A 19,322-nucleotide genomic window follows, 5' to 3' on the forward strand; every position below is an offset into this window, starting at 1 on the left:
AAGGAGAATGCGTATGAGAAAGATAAGAAAAAAGGTGAGAACGAGCGAGCATACGATTCACGGTATGGTACGATCTAGATAATTCGCCCATTTATCTCATCCTTCTTCTCTTTACCGTGGACCAAGCACTTGTTCGTTTATCGGTCCCTCTTGGTTCTTATCGTCATGCGCTTGCGCCTTTTCCTTTTCTTCTCCCTTAACCTTAGTTCACACAGTTACATACACACGCAATCATTCCAAGGGAAGCCACATTTTCTCTTATCCGCGTTCTCACGTTTCAAGTTCGCAGTCATTCCACGTGGTTCCACCCCCGACTAATAAACGACCTCAGGGATTTCGTGCGTCTTAGAAGCTTCTCTTTCGCACCGGAGTGAAGTGCTCTCCTCCCTCTCTGCCCTTTTTCTCGTTCCACAAGGAGGTATTATCGAAACGTACATTATATCGATCCGAGTCGAGCGATGAAAGAGAAAAAAAGGATGGGATCGAATTGTAGTAGATCATCGAGAAAAATTGTGTAGAATACGACGACGAGAGTTTCATTCACGCAGACATTTCAAACTCTTACTCTTTTTCATTTTCGACGTACTCTTGAAAGGACAAAAGTTATCACGTCGTCGTTTCTTGATTTCGGTTGGCCAAATGAGTGCGCCATCGAGATCGGTCGTATAAGAGAAGGAAACGAAAAGAGAGATAGTTTGTAAAGTCTATCGACCTGTAGTAGAGCGAGAAACTAATGCAGCCGGGCGTTCATTAACATACAAGCGTCGTTGGTATAGTCGTGGGTGCAACGACGCCGACGAGTAATTACGCACGCCTAACGCGCCTGTGTAGCCGACTAACAAAGTTGTGTGCATGCGCGCGAGTGTAAACGCGTGCGGTGCGCCTACGTTACAGCGCGTAGTAGCGTGTAGTAGACTCGTGGTCGAAGGGTATGTACGAAGGAAGTTGGCAAGGCGGGAAGAAAGGTGAAAGAGATAGACGGAAAGAGAAAAAGATAGAGGATAGTGGAAGAAGGGGAGGGTGGAAAGAGTGAGAGAGAAGGATTCGAAGAGCGAGTAGCAGCATAGTTGGTATCTACCTGCCGCTAGTTGCGAGAGGATAGTCGGCGGGGAGATAGTCGACGGGGGTTGCGCCGCCGCCGTTGTCGTCGTCGTCGTCGCCGCCGCCGCCGCCGCCGCAGACGCACATCGACGTGCCGGCGCGAAGAGAAAGGGAGACCCAGAGAGGGGATGGTATAGGGCGCTGCCGAGGAGAGTCCGACGTGGTTGACGTTGACTCTCGTTTCGTAGTATTGCTCTTGCCGCTGGTAGTAGTGGGTGGTGCTAGTGGTGGTGGTGGTGGTGGTGGTGGTGGTGGTGGCATGGATTGCTTCCAGTGTTCGCGCGGCCGCTCCCTGTCGCACACGGACTATTCACCCCGACGCTGCCGGCGTCGCGACGCTCCAACTGTCGTCGCCGAAAACGTGCTCGGTGCGCGCCGTCACCGATCAACCAACCGCCGGCTTCGCTCGTCTCACTTTTTATCTTCCTCCTTATTACCCTTTTTTCCCTTCTTCTTTCGTAGCGACATAGTGCGAGATCGTGCGATATATATATATATATATATATATATATATATATAAAATTTGGCCGTACGTTTTCCGTGCTAACCTGACGTGGTGCGTGACGCGACGCGACGCGACGCGGCGCGACGTGACGCGTTTCCTTTCTTTAAGAGAAATTGAGGCTTGATTCTAATCTTACTTGACAGTTACCTCGGCCGAGGGCTCTCGTATTACGGATTATCGACGTTCTATCTCCCGCAGGAAGTTTCTTGGACGAAAGAAAAAACGGAGTGACAAAGTTTTCGATCGTTAACAGAGAATAGTTTGAAGAAAATTTCGCACAATATTCTGCTCGAGCTTTATAATTTCAAGGGGCAGAATACTCGTCCTGATATCAAACAACGTCCTAGACATATCAAACGAAATGGGATCGAGTAAAAAAGAGAGAGATATCATTTTTTATCGACGCGCATATCGCAACTTGTAAGAAGCCTTACCGATGAGGAGCGACTAAAACCAACAAGTGTCTTAAATCAACAAGTCCGAGCTGCCAAGGTCGTCGTAGCGAGCGGAAATCTAGACGAGAGCGAGTCTGCTGTGGTGCTAATAGAGAACGTTCTCCTTTCTACGAGGGGAAAGATACTGGCGATCCTTCTCCCGCGATCGGTCCCGATAATCGATGAGAGAAACGTGCTCTTCGTATCGCGTTCAAACGAGTCACGAAAGTCGATTGTTTTGAGAAGAAGAGGGGAAGTATATCACGTTTAAAAAAGAACACGTTTTTCCACTTTTTCACGTATTTATCGTATTTCTCTCGACGATCGAGTCACACCATTCATCGGAAAGATTTCTCTTTTCATGAAGAATATCTATCTAGCGTATTGAACGTTTGTTATTAATAATAAAAATAATGATATACATTCGTCCGGATATACGATAGGAAAAAATACGCATGAACGTTTCCTAGCGATCCATCTCTCGAAGGACTGTCCATTGGATCCAACGAGGTCGATTATTCTATAGCAACGATCGGACTGGAGCCAGCCAGACGGCACTCTACATTTTCCTCCGTTATTGCCTTTCGTTGTTAACGAATTACGTGAGCTCGAGAAAAATTAAAGAAAGAAATTTTATTAACGGCGAATTCAAATGAAAGACGAATTATACGAAAGGAGGAAGATAGAGAGAGTATAAAATAAGGAAGCTTAAGGGGGTATATTTGACGGGAATCATTGGTGACCTCGATCGGCCCTTAATTGAAAAGCTTTCGAGAGGAGTCCTTCGAGATAGTATTATCTTTCTCTCTCTCTCTCTCTCTCTCTCTTTCTCTCTCTTTATATATATATACATATATATATATATATATATATAGCTCTCATCGATGTGGTCGATCTCGTGGGAGTATTAAGATCCATCCCGGCATCTCTCCGTTAGCCTCGTTTCCTCCCTCAGCCGTAGAGAGCATCTCGTAGCTATCGAATTCCAATTATGTCGCAACATCGAAGAGGCTCCGTACACGGAGCTAGTCCCGTTCCAGGTCATCCTCCTGCTAACAATCTTCCCATCTCCGCTCATGAGATTCAAACGAGAGGGATACCTTTGCCCGGAATGGTACCATCGCGCTCGATCCACGGCAGCCCGATGCATGGCAATCCAATTCATGGGTTTGTCAATCCACTCGGACCAGCCGGTATCGTTCATCAACCTCCCACGCATCCAACAGCGCTCGTATCCGGAATTTCTCATCGTCCGGGAGAGACCGCGCATCAAGGTATCGGAACGCCGGCTCTGATCGCCGGTTCATTCCAGGATACGCGAAAGACCACTGGACTCTACCTCTTTTATCCTCTCTTGTCGATTCTCTTTAGTCCTTTATCGATACTCCTTTCTCTTGAAATTTATTGGAAAAGGGAATGTTACAAATGGACTTGCAACTTTGCATTTTCGATCGATAAATACCTGACGTTCGGAAATACGCCCATTATTTTCAGGGGACGACGATCGAATCGGACATTAGGAATAAGCTAAACGAATAAAATATTCTTTATAACGTCGAACATTTCTTTCTGTCGAATAGTTATCTCGAAGCAAATCGTACGGACGCTTTTATTCGATTCTTCTTCGGAGAGCAACAACTTGTGTCCTGATAATCGATTCGAATATCGAGTCGCGATCGATTCTTCGTTCGAACTACTCGATATTAATCTTACTGCGACTGAAATCATTTTTCTACGCGTGTTGCGAACGTTACAAAACGCGACTCGGATTTCTCTCCAATTGAAATTATCCTTAAGGTACTTTAATCGTTTACCGCGATAACTCGATAACTCAATTTGTGTGTGCGTGTATGTGTACATTATATGTATATATATATATACATATATATATATGCGGGAAGAGAGCGAGAGAGAAGAGACGATTACGGCACGGTCGACATGAAATTCCTAGGAACGTCTGGTCGAAGTAGCTTTGACGCCATAACTCGTTTGAGAAATTAATCGAGCATTCGACCGTTTAACGAGACGGAAGCGTACTAAGAGAATTCCATCGCGTAGGGCGATTGAATTTTCTCTTAGCTCTCGTCTCTTAGACGCAGCTACCAAACTTTATTGCATCTGGCGCAACAGAGAAAAAAAAATAAGGCCGTTTGCCAAGAAAAGAGATTTCGAGCTGTCGCCCGAGAACGTGGTCGATGGGATGTCGCGAGTCGAGTACGCGGAAGTCTTTCGGAATGACATTTATTGATCTTCAACGTGGGTATCGATTAACTATCCTCTTTCCATCCCGTACTTATATATACCAGTGGAATCCTTGGAATTCGGATCTTTCGAATTCGATGACGATCATAGTCCAGCGGTCTTTCGTCTCGTTTCCGGATGACGAACGGTCCATGATCATCATCCAACGGATGTTCGCTTGAAGGTAGCGATAAAGTCGTGCAACAAGGGGGACCGACTTCGTCGTCCTCGGGCTCGCCATATTCCTCGCACGGTTCTCCGATGAGAACACCGATGAGTTCTGGTCATGGGACGCCACAGGATTCGCCGCATGTGACGAGACACCGTAGAGACTCGGAACATTCGTCTTCGTCGTCACCGATCGGTGGTATATCGTCGAGACGTGGCTCTACCGACGTCATTATTGGGCCTTCTTCGATCCAGGAAGGTCACCATCATCCCTCCGGATCACCTGGTGCTCGTGCACGACGACGATCCGACTACAGCCCTCATCAGGGTACGTTTCCTCTTTTCCCTTATATTTCCTTACTTTATCCTCTTATTTCAATTAATTATATCTTCGCCTTGAGGCGTATTCCCTCTTTTCCTTTCTTTTCTTTTTGCTTCGCGATTATAAATCTAACGAACAAGTTCTCGATCGAGCTGATCGCAATAGCATCTGAAACGGACGGTCTTCTCTCTCTCTCTCTCTCTCCCTCTCTCTCTCTCTCTCTCTCTTTTGCCGTATTTATCTCTCATTCGTGAGGTCCTTTCAAAACCTCATAGTACCTCGCGTTGCCCTTTGATCTGACAGTCTGTGGCTTTGTAACATGCTCGAGCTATGTATTACTTATATGCGGCTAAAAGTTACTATCAAAGGAACTTGTCACACGCATGCGTTTAGTCGAATGCATGCTTTAAATACGTTTATCGCGTTCGTGTGTGCTCTTTAATACCAAGTCTCTACTTCCTATATCTTGTTTATCCTTTCTCTTTCTCTCTCTCTCTCTCTCTCTCTCTCTATTTTTGTACCACTATCGATCAAAGTTCTCCCGACCGACATGAATTTTCTTAGCTGGACTGACGAATTTCTTTCTAATCCGAAATATATAGAAGAAGTGTTTTTTCTTTGGGGGAGGGGCAGGGGGAAGGAGAAAAAAAAGAGTTGACTTTATGAGGTTCCAAAGAAGGATCTCCGTTTCTCGAGGAGACTGAAAAAGTGGAGGGAAAAGACGTGCGGTGTTTTCGAAAGTAGCAATTCTCGGTCAAAGATCGCTCGAAGTAGGAGGCATTCGAATTCTTGTGTTTGCCAAGGACAGAGAAGCCTCCTCTATCCTGCGAATTCGAAATTCTGCAAGTTTCGAAGATGTAGGAGATTGTTAAGCAAATAAACGTTGAACGAATTGTCTTTGAATTTATTCTTAAGAACTGGAACTTTAAGAATAATTTCGAGTATAACAAAGAAGAATTTATATAAAAATATAAATCAAGTATTAAAAATCAAGTGATCTCGGCGAGCGATAGCCTGATTTATTTAATTTGACGAAATTCATTCGAAAGAGGAGAAGGATGCAATCGATCCCGTTTTCTCTTACGTCTCGCAGTAGGATTCAAACTTTTAGGAATGGTAATTTTTTTACGTCGAACGTCGGTACCGACTTGAAACAGTAGTCGCTTCCTTTTATTTTATTCAGTAGAAATGAAAAACTTGGCTCTTCGAGACACCGTATGCCGATACTGTACTGGTCCAATGATTCGATAAAGTTTTCGCCACAAAGTGCGATTATTTTGCAACATCGAGAAATGCCATAACCGATAAGATCTTGAAAAGTTTGTCAAAGAATGCGGAAAGTTACGTAGCTTTACAAACATATATACATATATACATATGTATATATATATATATATTCTATTTACACGCATGTATTTGCGTCGTCGCAAATTTTCTTCAGAAAATAGGAAAGAAAGTTAAACGTAACGTAAAAGGCATGACCAATTTTTTCTTGTCTCTCTAATGCTCCCGACGTTTAAAACTTTATAAGCTCTTTTATCCGATTTTCTTCGGAAAAAGTTAAACGTGGCAAAACGAGTTCTGAAGGTTAATTTAAAGTTGAAACTATAAACCAAGGAGTCAATTTCTTTCGCTGCACAGAATTTTCTTTCTTTGTAATTTTCTTCTTGATACGGTTGTTGATAAAATTTTTACATTGATAAATTAGAAGAGACAAGAATAAAGGAGTATAAGCGAGGAAAGTATCGACGTTTCGTGATTAGCCGCCGGAGGCCATTAGAATGGTGAATCCTGGTTGGAAAAACAGAAACGACAAGGTTTCCTATCTTCAAGAAAGTTAACAAGTTTCCTGTCGATAATTTCACTCGTTGTCGATAATCGCATTCGAATGTTTCGTGCCGATTCGTGTTTTACTGGTATCAATTATTTCCCCGTCCTAGAAGGAAAACGGAAATAAGTTAGGCTTTTTTTCTTTTACTTTTTTCTCTCTCTCTCTCTCCCTCTCTCTCTCTTCGTATCGTGTAACGTGACGGAGCGCAATTTGCAAACAATTTGCACGGATTGCAGAGGTAATTTAGGAGAGTAGTGTGCGCCAGAACGACGAGCGGGTTCGATGAATCATGTCATGGAAAAAATGAGAAACGTTATCCAAGAGGATTACTCGGCTCCTTGCGAGAATGAATGCTATTAGGGTTGTAAAAAGTAATTCCGCGCGGTCAAGAATAATCCATCCTTTCTGTCTCTTTTACTTATTCATTCATTCGGTCGAACAAATTGTTTTTGTTAAATCGCTCGATCGAATTATGTAATACGAAATGCGATACTAGGCACGATAGTTTAATCGATTGGTACGCGCAGGGTATGTATATCGAAAATCATGTAATTACACGATAACGAAACGTTTAATGCGAGAAAATGAAAATCATGAAAATAAAAATCAGGCTCTTTCGTCGTTTCCATACTCTTTTTCATTTTTTCATCCGCAAAAATAACTTTTTTACTTAATTAATGGAATTAATTGGAAAAAGTCGACGAATAGCACGCCCTTTAAGACTAGTCGTTGGAGAAAGGGGAAAGAGAAAATACGGGGCTGCGTAAAAAACGCAAAGCGTACGTCGCGTTGTTTGTTCAAGTATTCGGAGCGTTGATTCCGCGCGTGGAAAAGAGTTTCCTGGATTCGGAGTTAATAACGGTTGTGGTGTGCCACGAAATAAATGGGCGTGCCCTTGCAATTCGTCACTGATAACACGAGCGTTCGCGTAACGAGATTCCGAGCTCGCGTACGCACACTTAATGAAATCTTCTCGTGAAATAATATTGCCAAAGTTTCTTCCTGCTGCTCGCTCACCCTCACCCTCACCCTCTCTCTCTCTCTCTCCCTCTCTCTCTATTTCTCTCTCTAATATTATATTCCCCTTTTCAACTCGAAACACTGTCCTCTCCTTGTTATATAAGATACGGACGAGTTCTAAAAAGCAAATTCTAGATTATCTCCCGACGAGAGATAAACTATCGGTCTACGTGAAATCTCAAGGCCGGAAAAGAGAAACTCGAAATCTTTGAGATATGAGACTCAAGAAAACCCTCGCGTTTCCGGGGTTTGAGTAATGGAAAAAAATGGATGAAGGATTAAAATCTGATTTTTTAAGAAAGCATTTCAAAGTAACGCTGAGAGAGAGAGAGAGAGAGAGAGAGAGAGAGAGGCGCTTAGACGAAAAGGGATGATATTTTAATTCAAAGAGATGGGAAAAAACAGAAATGATTTCGTAGCTCTTCTTTGGCCATATATATTCGTAGCTCGTAAGATCCGTCGGCTCGTAGATATTCGAAAAAATTCGTCCCTTATGTTCAACGTGAAATTAATATGTATGATAGATCGCACTGAGGGGGACAAACAGGGATCAAAATTTGATCGTCGTCTTTCTTCGTTCTTCGCGTTGAAGCGATTTCAAAATTCTTAGCATTTTTCCTCATTCTCCTGGCTCGAGTGTGTCTTCTCGTGCTACGCGAGAGAAAATTTCAAGAGAAAATTTCAAGAGAAAATTTCAAGAGAAAATTTCAAGAGAAAATTTATACGACGCTGGATGGCGCGAAAAATTAAAGTTATATCGCCGTAATTCGCAGCGTAGCTTCACCTCACCGGCGAATGCATTTAAGCGTGTTCGTCATGGGAATATAATGTTTCACCTATATATACTCGCCGCACGTCTTTCTTTCGGTCTTTTTCCGTTTCTTGCCTACGAGGGCAAGTTCCCCGGTTTTCAGTTCACGATTTTCTTGTCTCGACTTTCAGGATACGCCATCGTCTTTTCTTACCTTATTTTCCCTTTCTTACCACGTTTGCCTTTCTTTCCTCTTCCAACGCGATGGCGGAAAAAGCAATCGACCGAGCAGAGGAAGGTAAAAGGGGAAAGGGAAGAGGGGGAGGAAGAAGAGAAAGAGAATCGTGGAGGAGTCGCGCTAATGGAACCAGGCTATCTTACGAAGCGAACGATGACTTCGAGTCGTCGTTTCAAGTTTATCGGAAATTCCATTTCGATCGTAGCAAAGTATCCTATGCTCCGCTCTTTCTCCTTCCCTATTTCGATCCTCTCTCAAAGTAGCTACTACGTACATTCAACGGAAGGATTCTCGTCGTCGAGAAATTTCATATTTTATTTACCTTTGAAGGAGATCACTGCGAGTAAGTAGTTACGATATATGCAAACGTTGTTAGAAATACGAGTAGCTAACAAGAGAGGTAGATCTCCCCCTGTTCAGGAGGTCATCCGTGGTAAGAAAGAGAAAGAACGGAAGGGAGAAAGGATGGAAACGTCAGGCTTGTTGTTGATACCGTTGAGAGCTAAGGACAAGGGAGCGTCGTTAGGGGCAACAGCGTGTTGCGAATACGGTTCACGATGGGAGGTTATAAAAAGAGAACGCGTGCTTTGCATATTCGTACAACTTCCCTTCCGAAGCATTACACTCCAGGGAAACAATAAACTCTCTAAATGTATTATATTAAAAGTTTCGAACTTTGTGTCCTTTCGTAATGTTCTGTCAAATTACTTAGTGCTGATATTTCGATAATTGGACGTCGATGTATTCGTTATCTTTTATGGTTGAAATAATTTCTTATGTTTATTTTAAATTACTATATCTTCTCGTAATTATCGACGTACGCGCGAAGGCGAGGTGATTGAGAAAGAGTGGATTCGTTCAAAAGTTCTCGTAAAATCAAACGTCTTCTCATGTAGAGACGGTGCGTCATCGCGTAAAACAAATCGCTCATGTTCCCGTCATTCTCGAACGATATCGAAATAAAATTGAATCGGAGGATTCTTGAATAAAGTTTTGATTACTATTAAATCTTGGCGTATAAATCGATTCATTCTCCGAATCGTTTTGGATACCTTTCATAAGTAGTCTTTAATAATTAATATCTCGCCAATTGATATACTATTTTAATACGATATATACGAGTACGAATGCACGCGCACGTACATACGTACATAGATAGATAGATAGATAGATAGATAGATAGAAGACAGATCGTCTATATGGTTATCCGAACGGATGCACATAAAGAGCGATTTCGTTCGATCGACTCGACTCGTCGGCTTTTTCCTTTAGCCGACGTAATATCGGAATACTCACGCCTTTCAACGACCATAAAGGACAACAAAGCGCCTAACTTTCGGACAACTTTTGTCCGGTCGCATTCGAAGGTAATCCACTTGTATGGTCTCGTGGAAATCTTCGAAGGAAGTCGAGGCTAACGAAGTTTGGAGAGAGTTTAGCTTTACTCGAGGTGAAGAAAAGAATAAAGCGAAATGGAGAGATAGTTTGCCGTCTCCATTATCCACGTCGTTATCGTTTTTTCTTTTTGTTTTTTTCCTTTCTTTTCCTTTTTTTTCTCCCCCTCCCCCCGACAAGAGATAAAAGGAGCAGAACCTAGGAATTATTTCGTTCGTCCGATCGGACGTTTAAGTATTCGCACTCGCATTTCCGCACTCTCTATATTATGGTATTACATTTACACACACACACACACACACACACACAAACACGCGCGCGCGCGCAAAAGAGTAGTGCAAATATAACACAAAGAAAGCTCAAAGTCATCGTTCCAAGCCTTTGGCACACAGAGCTGTCTATGTAGCTTATCTTCCCACATAGTTATCTGTGATAGATAATCGTTCTCCCTCTTTGATTCTCTATTTCAACGTTTCACAAACATGCCCCTCTTTTTCACGGTCTCTCGTCGCGCTCACGTTCGTTCGCTAATCACGGCACACTCTCGTTAGCTTATTGCTTCCATTCATTCGCGTTCCTCTCTATCACTGTCAATCTTTTCTCATCGTCGATCCGTCCCAGCTTTACGTTTTCTGTCGGCTTCTATTTCTTCGCAAATATCGAGAGATATAATACTCGCGGATGGCGGTTCTCTTAGGTATGCGTTCCTTCTGCCGTTTTGATCGGTGACACGATATTAGAGGACAAAAATGTGCTTAAAAGACACGAAAGATCTGGATGTTAGCATCTACGAACGTATAAGACATAAGGGAATGTACGGTCGGACTATCCTCCGACTAGGATGGCGCCCAGAGGGAGAGAAACTTCAGCGCTCCGAATACGAGAGCTTTCGTGGTCACGGTGACATACGGTCAGTTTCACATGCAAATTAAACGAGCCGTGCGCTTCTCGTCGTAGTACGCGCGATTTCTAAATTTGCAAATTCGAATCATCATTTAATCGTACATATCCACGAATTTTATTTCTTCTTTCTTTTCTATTTTGTACAGTCCGTGCCGAAAAAAAAAGAATTCCCCTTTCCGGCCGGAATTCGGGCCGATACCGTAATATGATACGATGAAAACTCTGATAAGGCTTTTATTTCGACTTCGAGTCGTAGTATCCTTTCGTAATAACTCTTCGTTCGTCGAAACGAGGGCACAAAACGAAAGGCATCAATTTCGATCTAGCAAACGATCCATCTCGATTTAATAGGGGATTCTAGAGACACGGAAGGACACGCGAATGGATCTTATCCGTGTCGCGTCGCGGTGCACGCCAGTGTCTCTTGTTGCTGGACGTCGACGAGTAAAACGATAGCGACGAGGACAAAGTCGCCATGGAAGATGGTGGTGGTTGGCGGTGTCGGTGGCGGTGGCGAACGTACCCGAAGGAACGCGGACCGAATATCGATCTGGCATTCTTCTTATCGTTAGACCGCGACTATAGGTATATATAGGTGTATATATATATATACGTATATGGGGTTCTTCTCTCCCTCGATGCTTCGCTCGTCGTTATTCGTAATTCAGGCTGTTGCCGTTGCCTTCCGCCGTCGAATATCAAACGACCTGGATAACTCGCTCGCCGGCGGCATTGCGTTAAATCTTTCCTAGATTGGAGAAATTTATTGAGTCACGTGTTACGTGAAATTATACGAGAGGCAGAATCCCTTGAGGACGACCGCGGGAGTCTTTTGGTAAAACAAAATCGATCATCATGTATTAATCGATCGTCCTCTCTGACGTTGAAATCCCTTGTCATAGAATTTTTCATTTTCACGCGTATCTTATGTTCGAAGAATCTAACGCGTAAAGAAGGAATCGCCGATGAATAACATCTTCGAGGATTGATTCTATGAGGAAGGACGGTAAACGTTGGAAAGAATATTTCGCTCTTTATAAGCTCTCGTTTTTATCGCGCGAAACGATGTTACGTGCGAGTTTACAGAGCATAGAAAGTGCATGCAACTGAGAGCTTTATCGTGAGAGATTATCGATCGTTTTTACGTCATGCAAGTTTCATTTCACAGATAGATTAGTCGACGTAATCGCATCAGTTTGCCGAGTACAGGTACGTTTACTAAGATTAACGTATAAATATAGATTAATTCCATCGAAAAGGTCGAGCATGAATGCGAAAGAGGATTTTATACTCGATTTGGGGAAGGGGGGGGGGGCGGAGGGATACTTTAAACGCCATTGATGTTTATATTACTGTAACATACTGTATGATCTTTATTTTCCTTATTGTTTCTCGGTATGTAGATATATTTTTATCGCACTTTTCTTCATCGAAGTATCCATTATTCACGTTTGCTCTTTCGGATGTAGATTTGTTAAATTCGATCGTGTCGACGTTAATCCTCGAACAAAGTTAGACCGAATATTTTTAACGTTATTGTATTTTTAATGTCCTTCGTACGACACCATTTATACTCTACTCTTCGTCAGCTACGGTATCTCGTGATTAGTCCAAGTAATAAAACGAGTCCGAACGATGTACCCTTCGATAGTAGAGTCTTACCGCGAGAAATATCTGAAACGTTATATCATCGCGAGAATAACGGAACGGAAACTCTTGGAAATTTTCAAAGTTCCCGTTCAGAGTTTTAACGACGTCACTCCTCCGCTGGGACCGAATGAAAAATATATATCGCGGGACTCGTGCATTTATCAACGGCCATGCGTTGAATAATTATGCCAGAACGTGGAAGGAAATAGGAAGAGGGAGAGAAAATTATGCGAGTTTGCACGATATGACGTCTACCGTTAAGATTCATCCGTCGAACTCACGCGTATGCGCGTAGCACGCGAATCCTGATACTCGTCAATTCTCAGGCTATATTTTAAGAGGCGAAAATTTGTAAATTATGTCTCCAACGATTTTATGCTTAACGACTATATCGCTTTGTTATCGATCGCGATAACGGTTGGACCTTGAAAATGCGTCATTTCGTATTTTTCGAGCTCTCTCTCTCTCTCTCTCTCTCTCTCAAAACCAAGGCAAAGTTCGTCTCGAGTCGAGATTTACATCGAGATTAAAATACTTGGATAATTCCTATGCAGATTATCTGAATTCTTGAAAGAACCTTCGCCTCCGAGAGGTCCCATATTTTTCTTCCTGGAAACTTTGACTCGCCTTCCTCGTTTGCTCCGTTTCACTTTTTAATAGTCGACCGTTTTCTTCCGCCAGAGTCATATTATCGTCGATGATTTACGAGGAAACGAGCGGCTCTTTCTCTCTACCTCCAAATTTAGAGGTTGTTCTCTAGTATGGGATGGGATTAATTGTGCCGTTACATTAATCATATCTCATCAGGCTCTTGTGATCTATTGCCCCTTTGCACAACAGACGCAGCTTTCCTGAACATATTAAGCGAATCGATATTAACGGCGGCCATGTGGGGATGCTTGCGGTAAAACGTCCAAATATATTCCCATATATCGATTTCGATCCGATTGCCTATCGACGTGTCCTCTTTGGAATTACTCTCCAGGAATACATTCTTGTATGAATACACCTTTGATAGATATCCTGAGATTAAAGTTCGGTCCACCGTAAGCTCCTCTGTATCGATATCATTTCCTATTTGCCGCAAGGAAAGAAAATCTTATCGTGAGATCTTTCTATGGGGAAATCATAACGGTGACGTACGATTGCTGTATGTGTATATATACATATATACATATATACATATATATTTTTTTTTTTTTTCCTTTTTGCGAACAATTTTCTGTCGGAGGACGGGCCGTATCGTTGGATTTAACGCATAAGCATATCCATCTTAAAGATAGACGAAGATATTTGCACGCGCTTGCGGATTTTCTTGTCTGAAAAGGTTGAATCGTTGGCAGTGTTTTACGTTCTGCTTTTCCAGCTGCACGCTCACCCGCAGTAAGAGCTTGGACAGCTTCCAGAGTTTCCCCGTCTGATTCTGTTCGGCGCGAATTTCAACGCGAGCTTTCTGGTCTCGTCCATTTCGAGAAGAGTGCTCCTTGAAACAACGAGCACGTGCAATGCTTTTCTCTCTTTTCTCCTTTCCTTCTTGATCGCGTAAAACACGATTAAAGAGTTTTTTCTCTCTTCGAGCAGAGAATTATCTAAGCGCTCCTTCGACTCGTTTCTTCCTTCATATTAGACTATATATGTGTGCGTGTGTGTGCGTGTGTGCGTGTGTGTGTGTGTGTGTGTATGTACGTATGTATACCCGACGCGAAGAAGAAAAATTCGTCGGGTTTAAAGAGTAATGAAAAAAAATTGTTGGCAACGTACGTTCGAAACGAGAGTCTCCCTTGAAGGGAAAATTTAAAAGAAAATCTATGGGGTAAATTATGAAAGTGCAAGCAGAAGAAACAGAACGAAGAGGGGGACACTCTTTTAGCGTAAATCTTTTTTTCTCGTTGCAGTTACGAAGTTGCGGGAGCACTGGGACGAAACGAACTCGAAGGTGATGCAAAGGAAGACGCAGTTGGATGCTATGCTGGGCGATAGTCAGCGATACGAGGCGAAGAGAAACGAGGTGGAGGTCTGGCTCGCGCGAATGGAAACTCGACTGGAAATAATGCGGGCCGTCGGCCATACGGCCGACGTTCTCGAGGCGCAACTTAGAGAACAAAAGGTATGTATACGGACCATCGTCTTTCTTCTTTCTTTTTTCTTTTCTTTTTTTCTTTTTTTTTCTTTTTTTCTTTTTTTTCTTTTTTTTTCCACACGCTCGCACGCTTAATTTTACGCCGGTAGGAGCCGCCTATATACAACGAGGAGGGGCACGTTTTCTCAATTTATCGAAAAAATACGTAATATGAGAAACCACTAGAAACAAATGATCGTTCATAAAAAGGTAGCGTCGAATTTCCTAGAGATTTTTGCAGGCAATAGATCAAACGGCGGGCCGAGGAGAAATAATTTATTTCCCTGATCGTTCTCTATCTTTCTCTATATCGCGTAATTTCTTCTTCCTGCGAGGCACCATTTTTATCCCCTTATATCCTAGATATCGCGAATACCGTGTCGCGTTCTATCCTTCATTATATTTTTAGGCGTTTATACGTACGCCACGCACATCGTGAAAATTACGTAGCGCATCGTGAAAATGTATTTAAATGGAAATACTTCTCAAACATCTAGATCGTTCATAATGTCTCGTTTAATTTTATTAAACGCGAACGTTTCCATAAGTTATAGCTTAGGTAAGTACAAAGATAGAGTAAAAAATCCGATCGCGTAATTCGCGTTCGATGGCATATGGGAGCCGCGGCGATATGGCAGTCGATCGAGCGTATCGAACGAAAAGGACGAAACTTCGGTTAGAGAGTTTCGACGGGATATACGCTTATAAAACTTGCCTTCTACCCAGAAAGATTTAACTTCCTTAAGTTATCGGAGCTCTCGAGTAGCAAAGGACTTTCGTCTAACTCTCTCTATATCTCCGCGGCTGGAATTAGATGGAAGAAGTTTCCCCCTTTCTCGTAAAAGACGAGGACGAGTGCGAGCCAGACGACTAGCCGTTCATCTCGTTCTCTTGCCTCCTTCTCTACGCCTTTGTCATTCGTTTCAGTCTTTCCACGCGGAATTACATCAGTACAAGCATCAGATCGAGCTCTTCAATCAACTTACCCAAAAGTTAATAGCAGTCTATCAACAGGATGACACGACTCGCGTGAAGAAAATGACGGAAACGATTAATCAGCGATACAACAATTTAAATACCAGGTAAGTAAACTATAACGCTCTAATCGAGGTACCGTACGCGTTCTATTCGAAATTGTAACTCTATAATAATCTTTAATTAATTGCAATGTTTGATAAAAAGAAATCGAGTCGAACGTTGCAAAATGTTCATCGTCTGACCTAGTTACTTTTATTTCTCGTCACGTCGGACGATCGCGTCTACGGATATCATCCGTATTTGGTACGAGCCAGGTTCGTAGACGTTCAACGATCCACACTTCTTTTTCCTAGCATCATCAATCGAGGAAAACTGCTGCACTCGGCGATGAACTCCCTCCACAACTTCGACCGGTCTCTAGACAAGTTCTTGGCCTGGCTGAGCGAAGCCGAGTCTTCGATGGAAGGATTGGAGGCGGAAGCGGATCGACTCGGTGGACGACGGGATCAGGGCGCTCTCAGACGACCGCAACATCAGCTCAAGGTAAGATGGATAAACTCTGTCTATGTATTTTCTTTTTTCTTTGCGCTCGTCGTTAAATCATCGTCGTCGTTTATGCACCCGACAACCGCGTTCAAAATACGAATCGAGGACCGCCGTGGTTTACCACGAGAGAGAGCGAGAGAGAGAGCGAGAGAGAGCGAGCGAGAGAGAGAGAGCAAATTGATTGAAGTGCACCATTGACTATACAGGAGTGGTCAACAGGGACCATATTAAATCTACTACTTGGGTCTTGCTTGGGTACGGTGTTAGCGGCAAAGAGCTTTGTTTATGAAATTGCCATTGCAGAATCGTTCCTCCTCGCTTCATTAACTTATTTTTGCGATCGTGCAGTGATGGAATAACGAATAATCGTATCAAACGTTCGCGCATATTCGTTTTTATTAGATTATAATATTGTATTTATCTTGGTGCGTTAGCATAATCGAGAGAATACATTCGCGTTAATTTGCATCATTGCTCTCTCACGGTTAAACGTTATCTTTTTTTATTTTCATCTTTTTTTTTTCTCTTTTTTTTTTTTTTTTTTTCTCGCGTCTACCTGGGTTCTTTAAAGTTACATTACAATTTATCGATCTATCGATCCGTGGCGTGCAAGTTGTTGGCAAAAAAATGAATACTCGTCTACGTTTCTATAATAATCGTTGATTTAATCCGAACCCGTATAAATTATTCGAATCTCGACATCGAATTAATTTGGAATTTTCATTCCCGTGAATTTTGTAGGAGAATGGACCCACCCACCAAACGATGGAATTCATTTACACAAATGATATTTGATCGTTATTACGTCAGCTTTTAAGTGAAGATAAAAAGAAACTCATTTAGAAACGATACTTTTTTTGTTTAGAGACCATAAGTTTCTGACAATGTTAATATACAATGTTGTTCGTTTAAAAATCATAGGAAGAAAATAAAAGATTGGATGCGTCGAGTATTCGTTTAGCGATTGAATGAGCGATTGAAATCAATCGTACGATAAATCATGCACATCGTGGACATTCCGGACGTCGCGTCGAGCTCACCGTAATCCGCTTCTCTTTAGCCCACGCTCGAATCTCGTGACCCCGTGGAAAATCATAGATCACGATCTCGCCCCAGGCGTGAAACCCTATCTATCGACGCGACCGAAACCGACGATGAGTTGACTACTATTTTCCTCCAATTTCTCTCTCTCTCTCTCTCTCTCTCTCTCTCTCTCTGGCCGTCTTTATTCCCTTCCTTTCTTTCTTTTCTTTAGTCATGTGCCTATTTGCCGAATCCATTGAAACGCATTTGACTTTGAGGGAAAATGAGATTCGAGGACGAAGATATTAAAGCCGGGAAATAATAGGCGAACGGTAGAACAATCTCTTTCTTTCTATTTCTCGTTTTCTCTCGTTCTCCTTCTCGTTGCCGCAGAACTTTTATTTATGCGCTTATTTACATGCGACAATAGAAATGGAAATGGAGCAAACGTCGAGAGGAGGGACGAAGATTACCTTTTTCCACCTTTCCATCCTCCTCGATGCTTTTTCTATTCCTCGTAGAAATTTCTTCGTTAGCTTCTCATAACTCGCCGTTGAACTTCAAACGGCATTCGGTGTATCGAGTGATCCTCGAAGAAACGACGAGGATCGAATAAAGCTTCTCGATGCTTTACGAGACTGATTGCGAGTATAATGCTTGGGTATGGACGCTGAATGGAAAATTAACGAGAGCAATTCCCGTATAATAACGTTTTAACGATGCGCCTGGGCTCCTTTTGTGCGAACAATTTTTCTTTTTTTTTTCCTTTCCTTTTCTTCCTTTTTTTTTTTTTTTTCATTTTTTTTTCCTTTTTCATTCAGTGACCCACTTTTCAACGATTAACATCCAACGGATATTGAACCCCACTCGATCGGTCATCGCCTGTCTTTCTTCGAGCTTCTATCTTTTTTTTTTTTTTTTACCTTGTATTTTTTCTTCGATTTTTTTGAGTCTATAGGTCGCTTTGCAACGTCAAATTCGTAAAATCGAATTTATAAAATTTCTGCAAGAGGTCGATCGATGAGCGAGTTAATTAGAACGTACAGTTACTTGCCTACCCCCCAACACCACAGCCCCCTTCCTTCCCGCACCCTCCTATAAAGTGATCTCGGAATATTTAAAGGCGTCGCGTTAAAATCTTTATTCGTGTCGCGTTAGAAAAGGGGGCTTAGTGGCAAAGAGTTTCTCAGAAGACGAGTGTAGAGGCGCGAACACGATCGAAAGCTAGGGGTGGTGGTCTTCCACGACGAGCTCGAATTACCCTCGAAGGGGTTAAGTAGAAGCGAAACGTGTCGAACGAAGTTCGCTCCGATACTCGCTAGGTAGAAAGTATATCTAAGTTGGTCTCCCCACGGTCACACATTTTATCCTTTAACTTTTCTCCATTGGACGGCTAAAGGCAAGAACGATGAATGTCCTTTCGAATGGTTAGACGCAATTCTATGGTCGGATCTTTCCTTATTTTCTTCTATATACGAAATAAGAGAAATCCATTGTGGATTTTATTATATCAAGTTCGTTAATACGACGAGAGGAATGATGTGTGGAGAACAGTCGAGGGGATCGAAGAAGTCACTGACTGACTCTCCAGCGATCGCTTATCACCAGAGATAAACGAAAGTAAATCGGGGTACCTGTGTTGAGGATGTCGTTCGAGTAAGGGAAAAGGAGGGTGGAACTAAAGGAGATAATTGAAATTAGGTCAGAGACGACGGTCCCGTAACTGGTTTCGATGCGAAAATGCCTTTATTTAGGCTTCTACTCGTTCCCTTTCGTATTATCGGCACGGCAATGCCTTTAGGAAGCATTTACACGGAAAGTGGACTTTCATCGAGCGTTGGCGCGAGAACTCGGGGGTTGCGCTTAGCGTGACCTGAACTTTCGTTTCGTCTACTATATGTGGTTAGACGAAGTGAGAGGGTACCGGAGGGGAACAGCCAAAGGGACGAGCAGCCCTTTCTCATACTCGTGGTAAACGTAGCGGAGCACGCTCCGCTTCGTTAAATAAAGCCTGTCGTGGCTAATCCTTTTTAACGCAATTTCACTTGTTTTTTCTCATCGAATCACAGCGAGTTAACCCTCGTTGAGACGGGGCAT

General features: G+C 42.7%; 1 protein-coding gene across 12 annotated transcripts in view; it reads left to right on the top strand.

Annotated features, from left to right (window-relative positions):
* The window catches only part of LOC124952955 (dystrophin, isoforms A/C/F/G/H-like), a 224,664-nt gene that overhangs the window by 68,162 nt on the left and 137,180 nt on the right, over positions 1-19,322 (top strand). For all 12 annotated transcript variants that reach the window (XM_047503644.1, XM_047503649.1, XM_047503650.1 and 9 more), the window contains 3 exons: positions 14,455-14,666; positions 15,606-15,760; positions 16,010-16,199. In XM_047503644.1, the coding sequence (XP_047359600.1) occupies positions 14,455-14,666; positions 15,606-15,760; positions 16,010-16,199 (557 nt within the window). The remainder of the gene's footprint in view (positions 1-14,454; positions 14,667-15,605; positions 15,761-16,009; positions 16,200-19,322) is intronic.

This window comes from Vespa velutina, chromosome 11 (genome assembly GCF_912470025.1).
Source record: "Vespa velutina chromosome 11, iVesVel2.1, whole genome shotgun sequence".
Taxonomy (NCBI): Eukaryota; Metazoa; Arthropoda; class Insecta; order Hymenoptera; family Vespidae; genus Vespa; species Vespa velutina.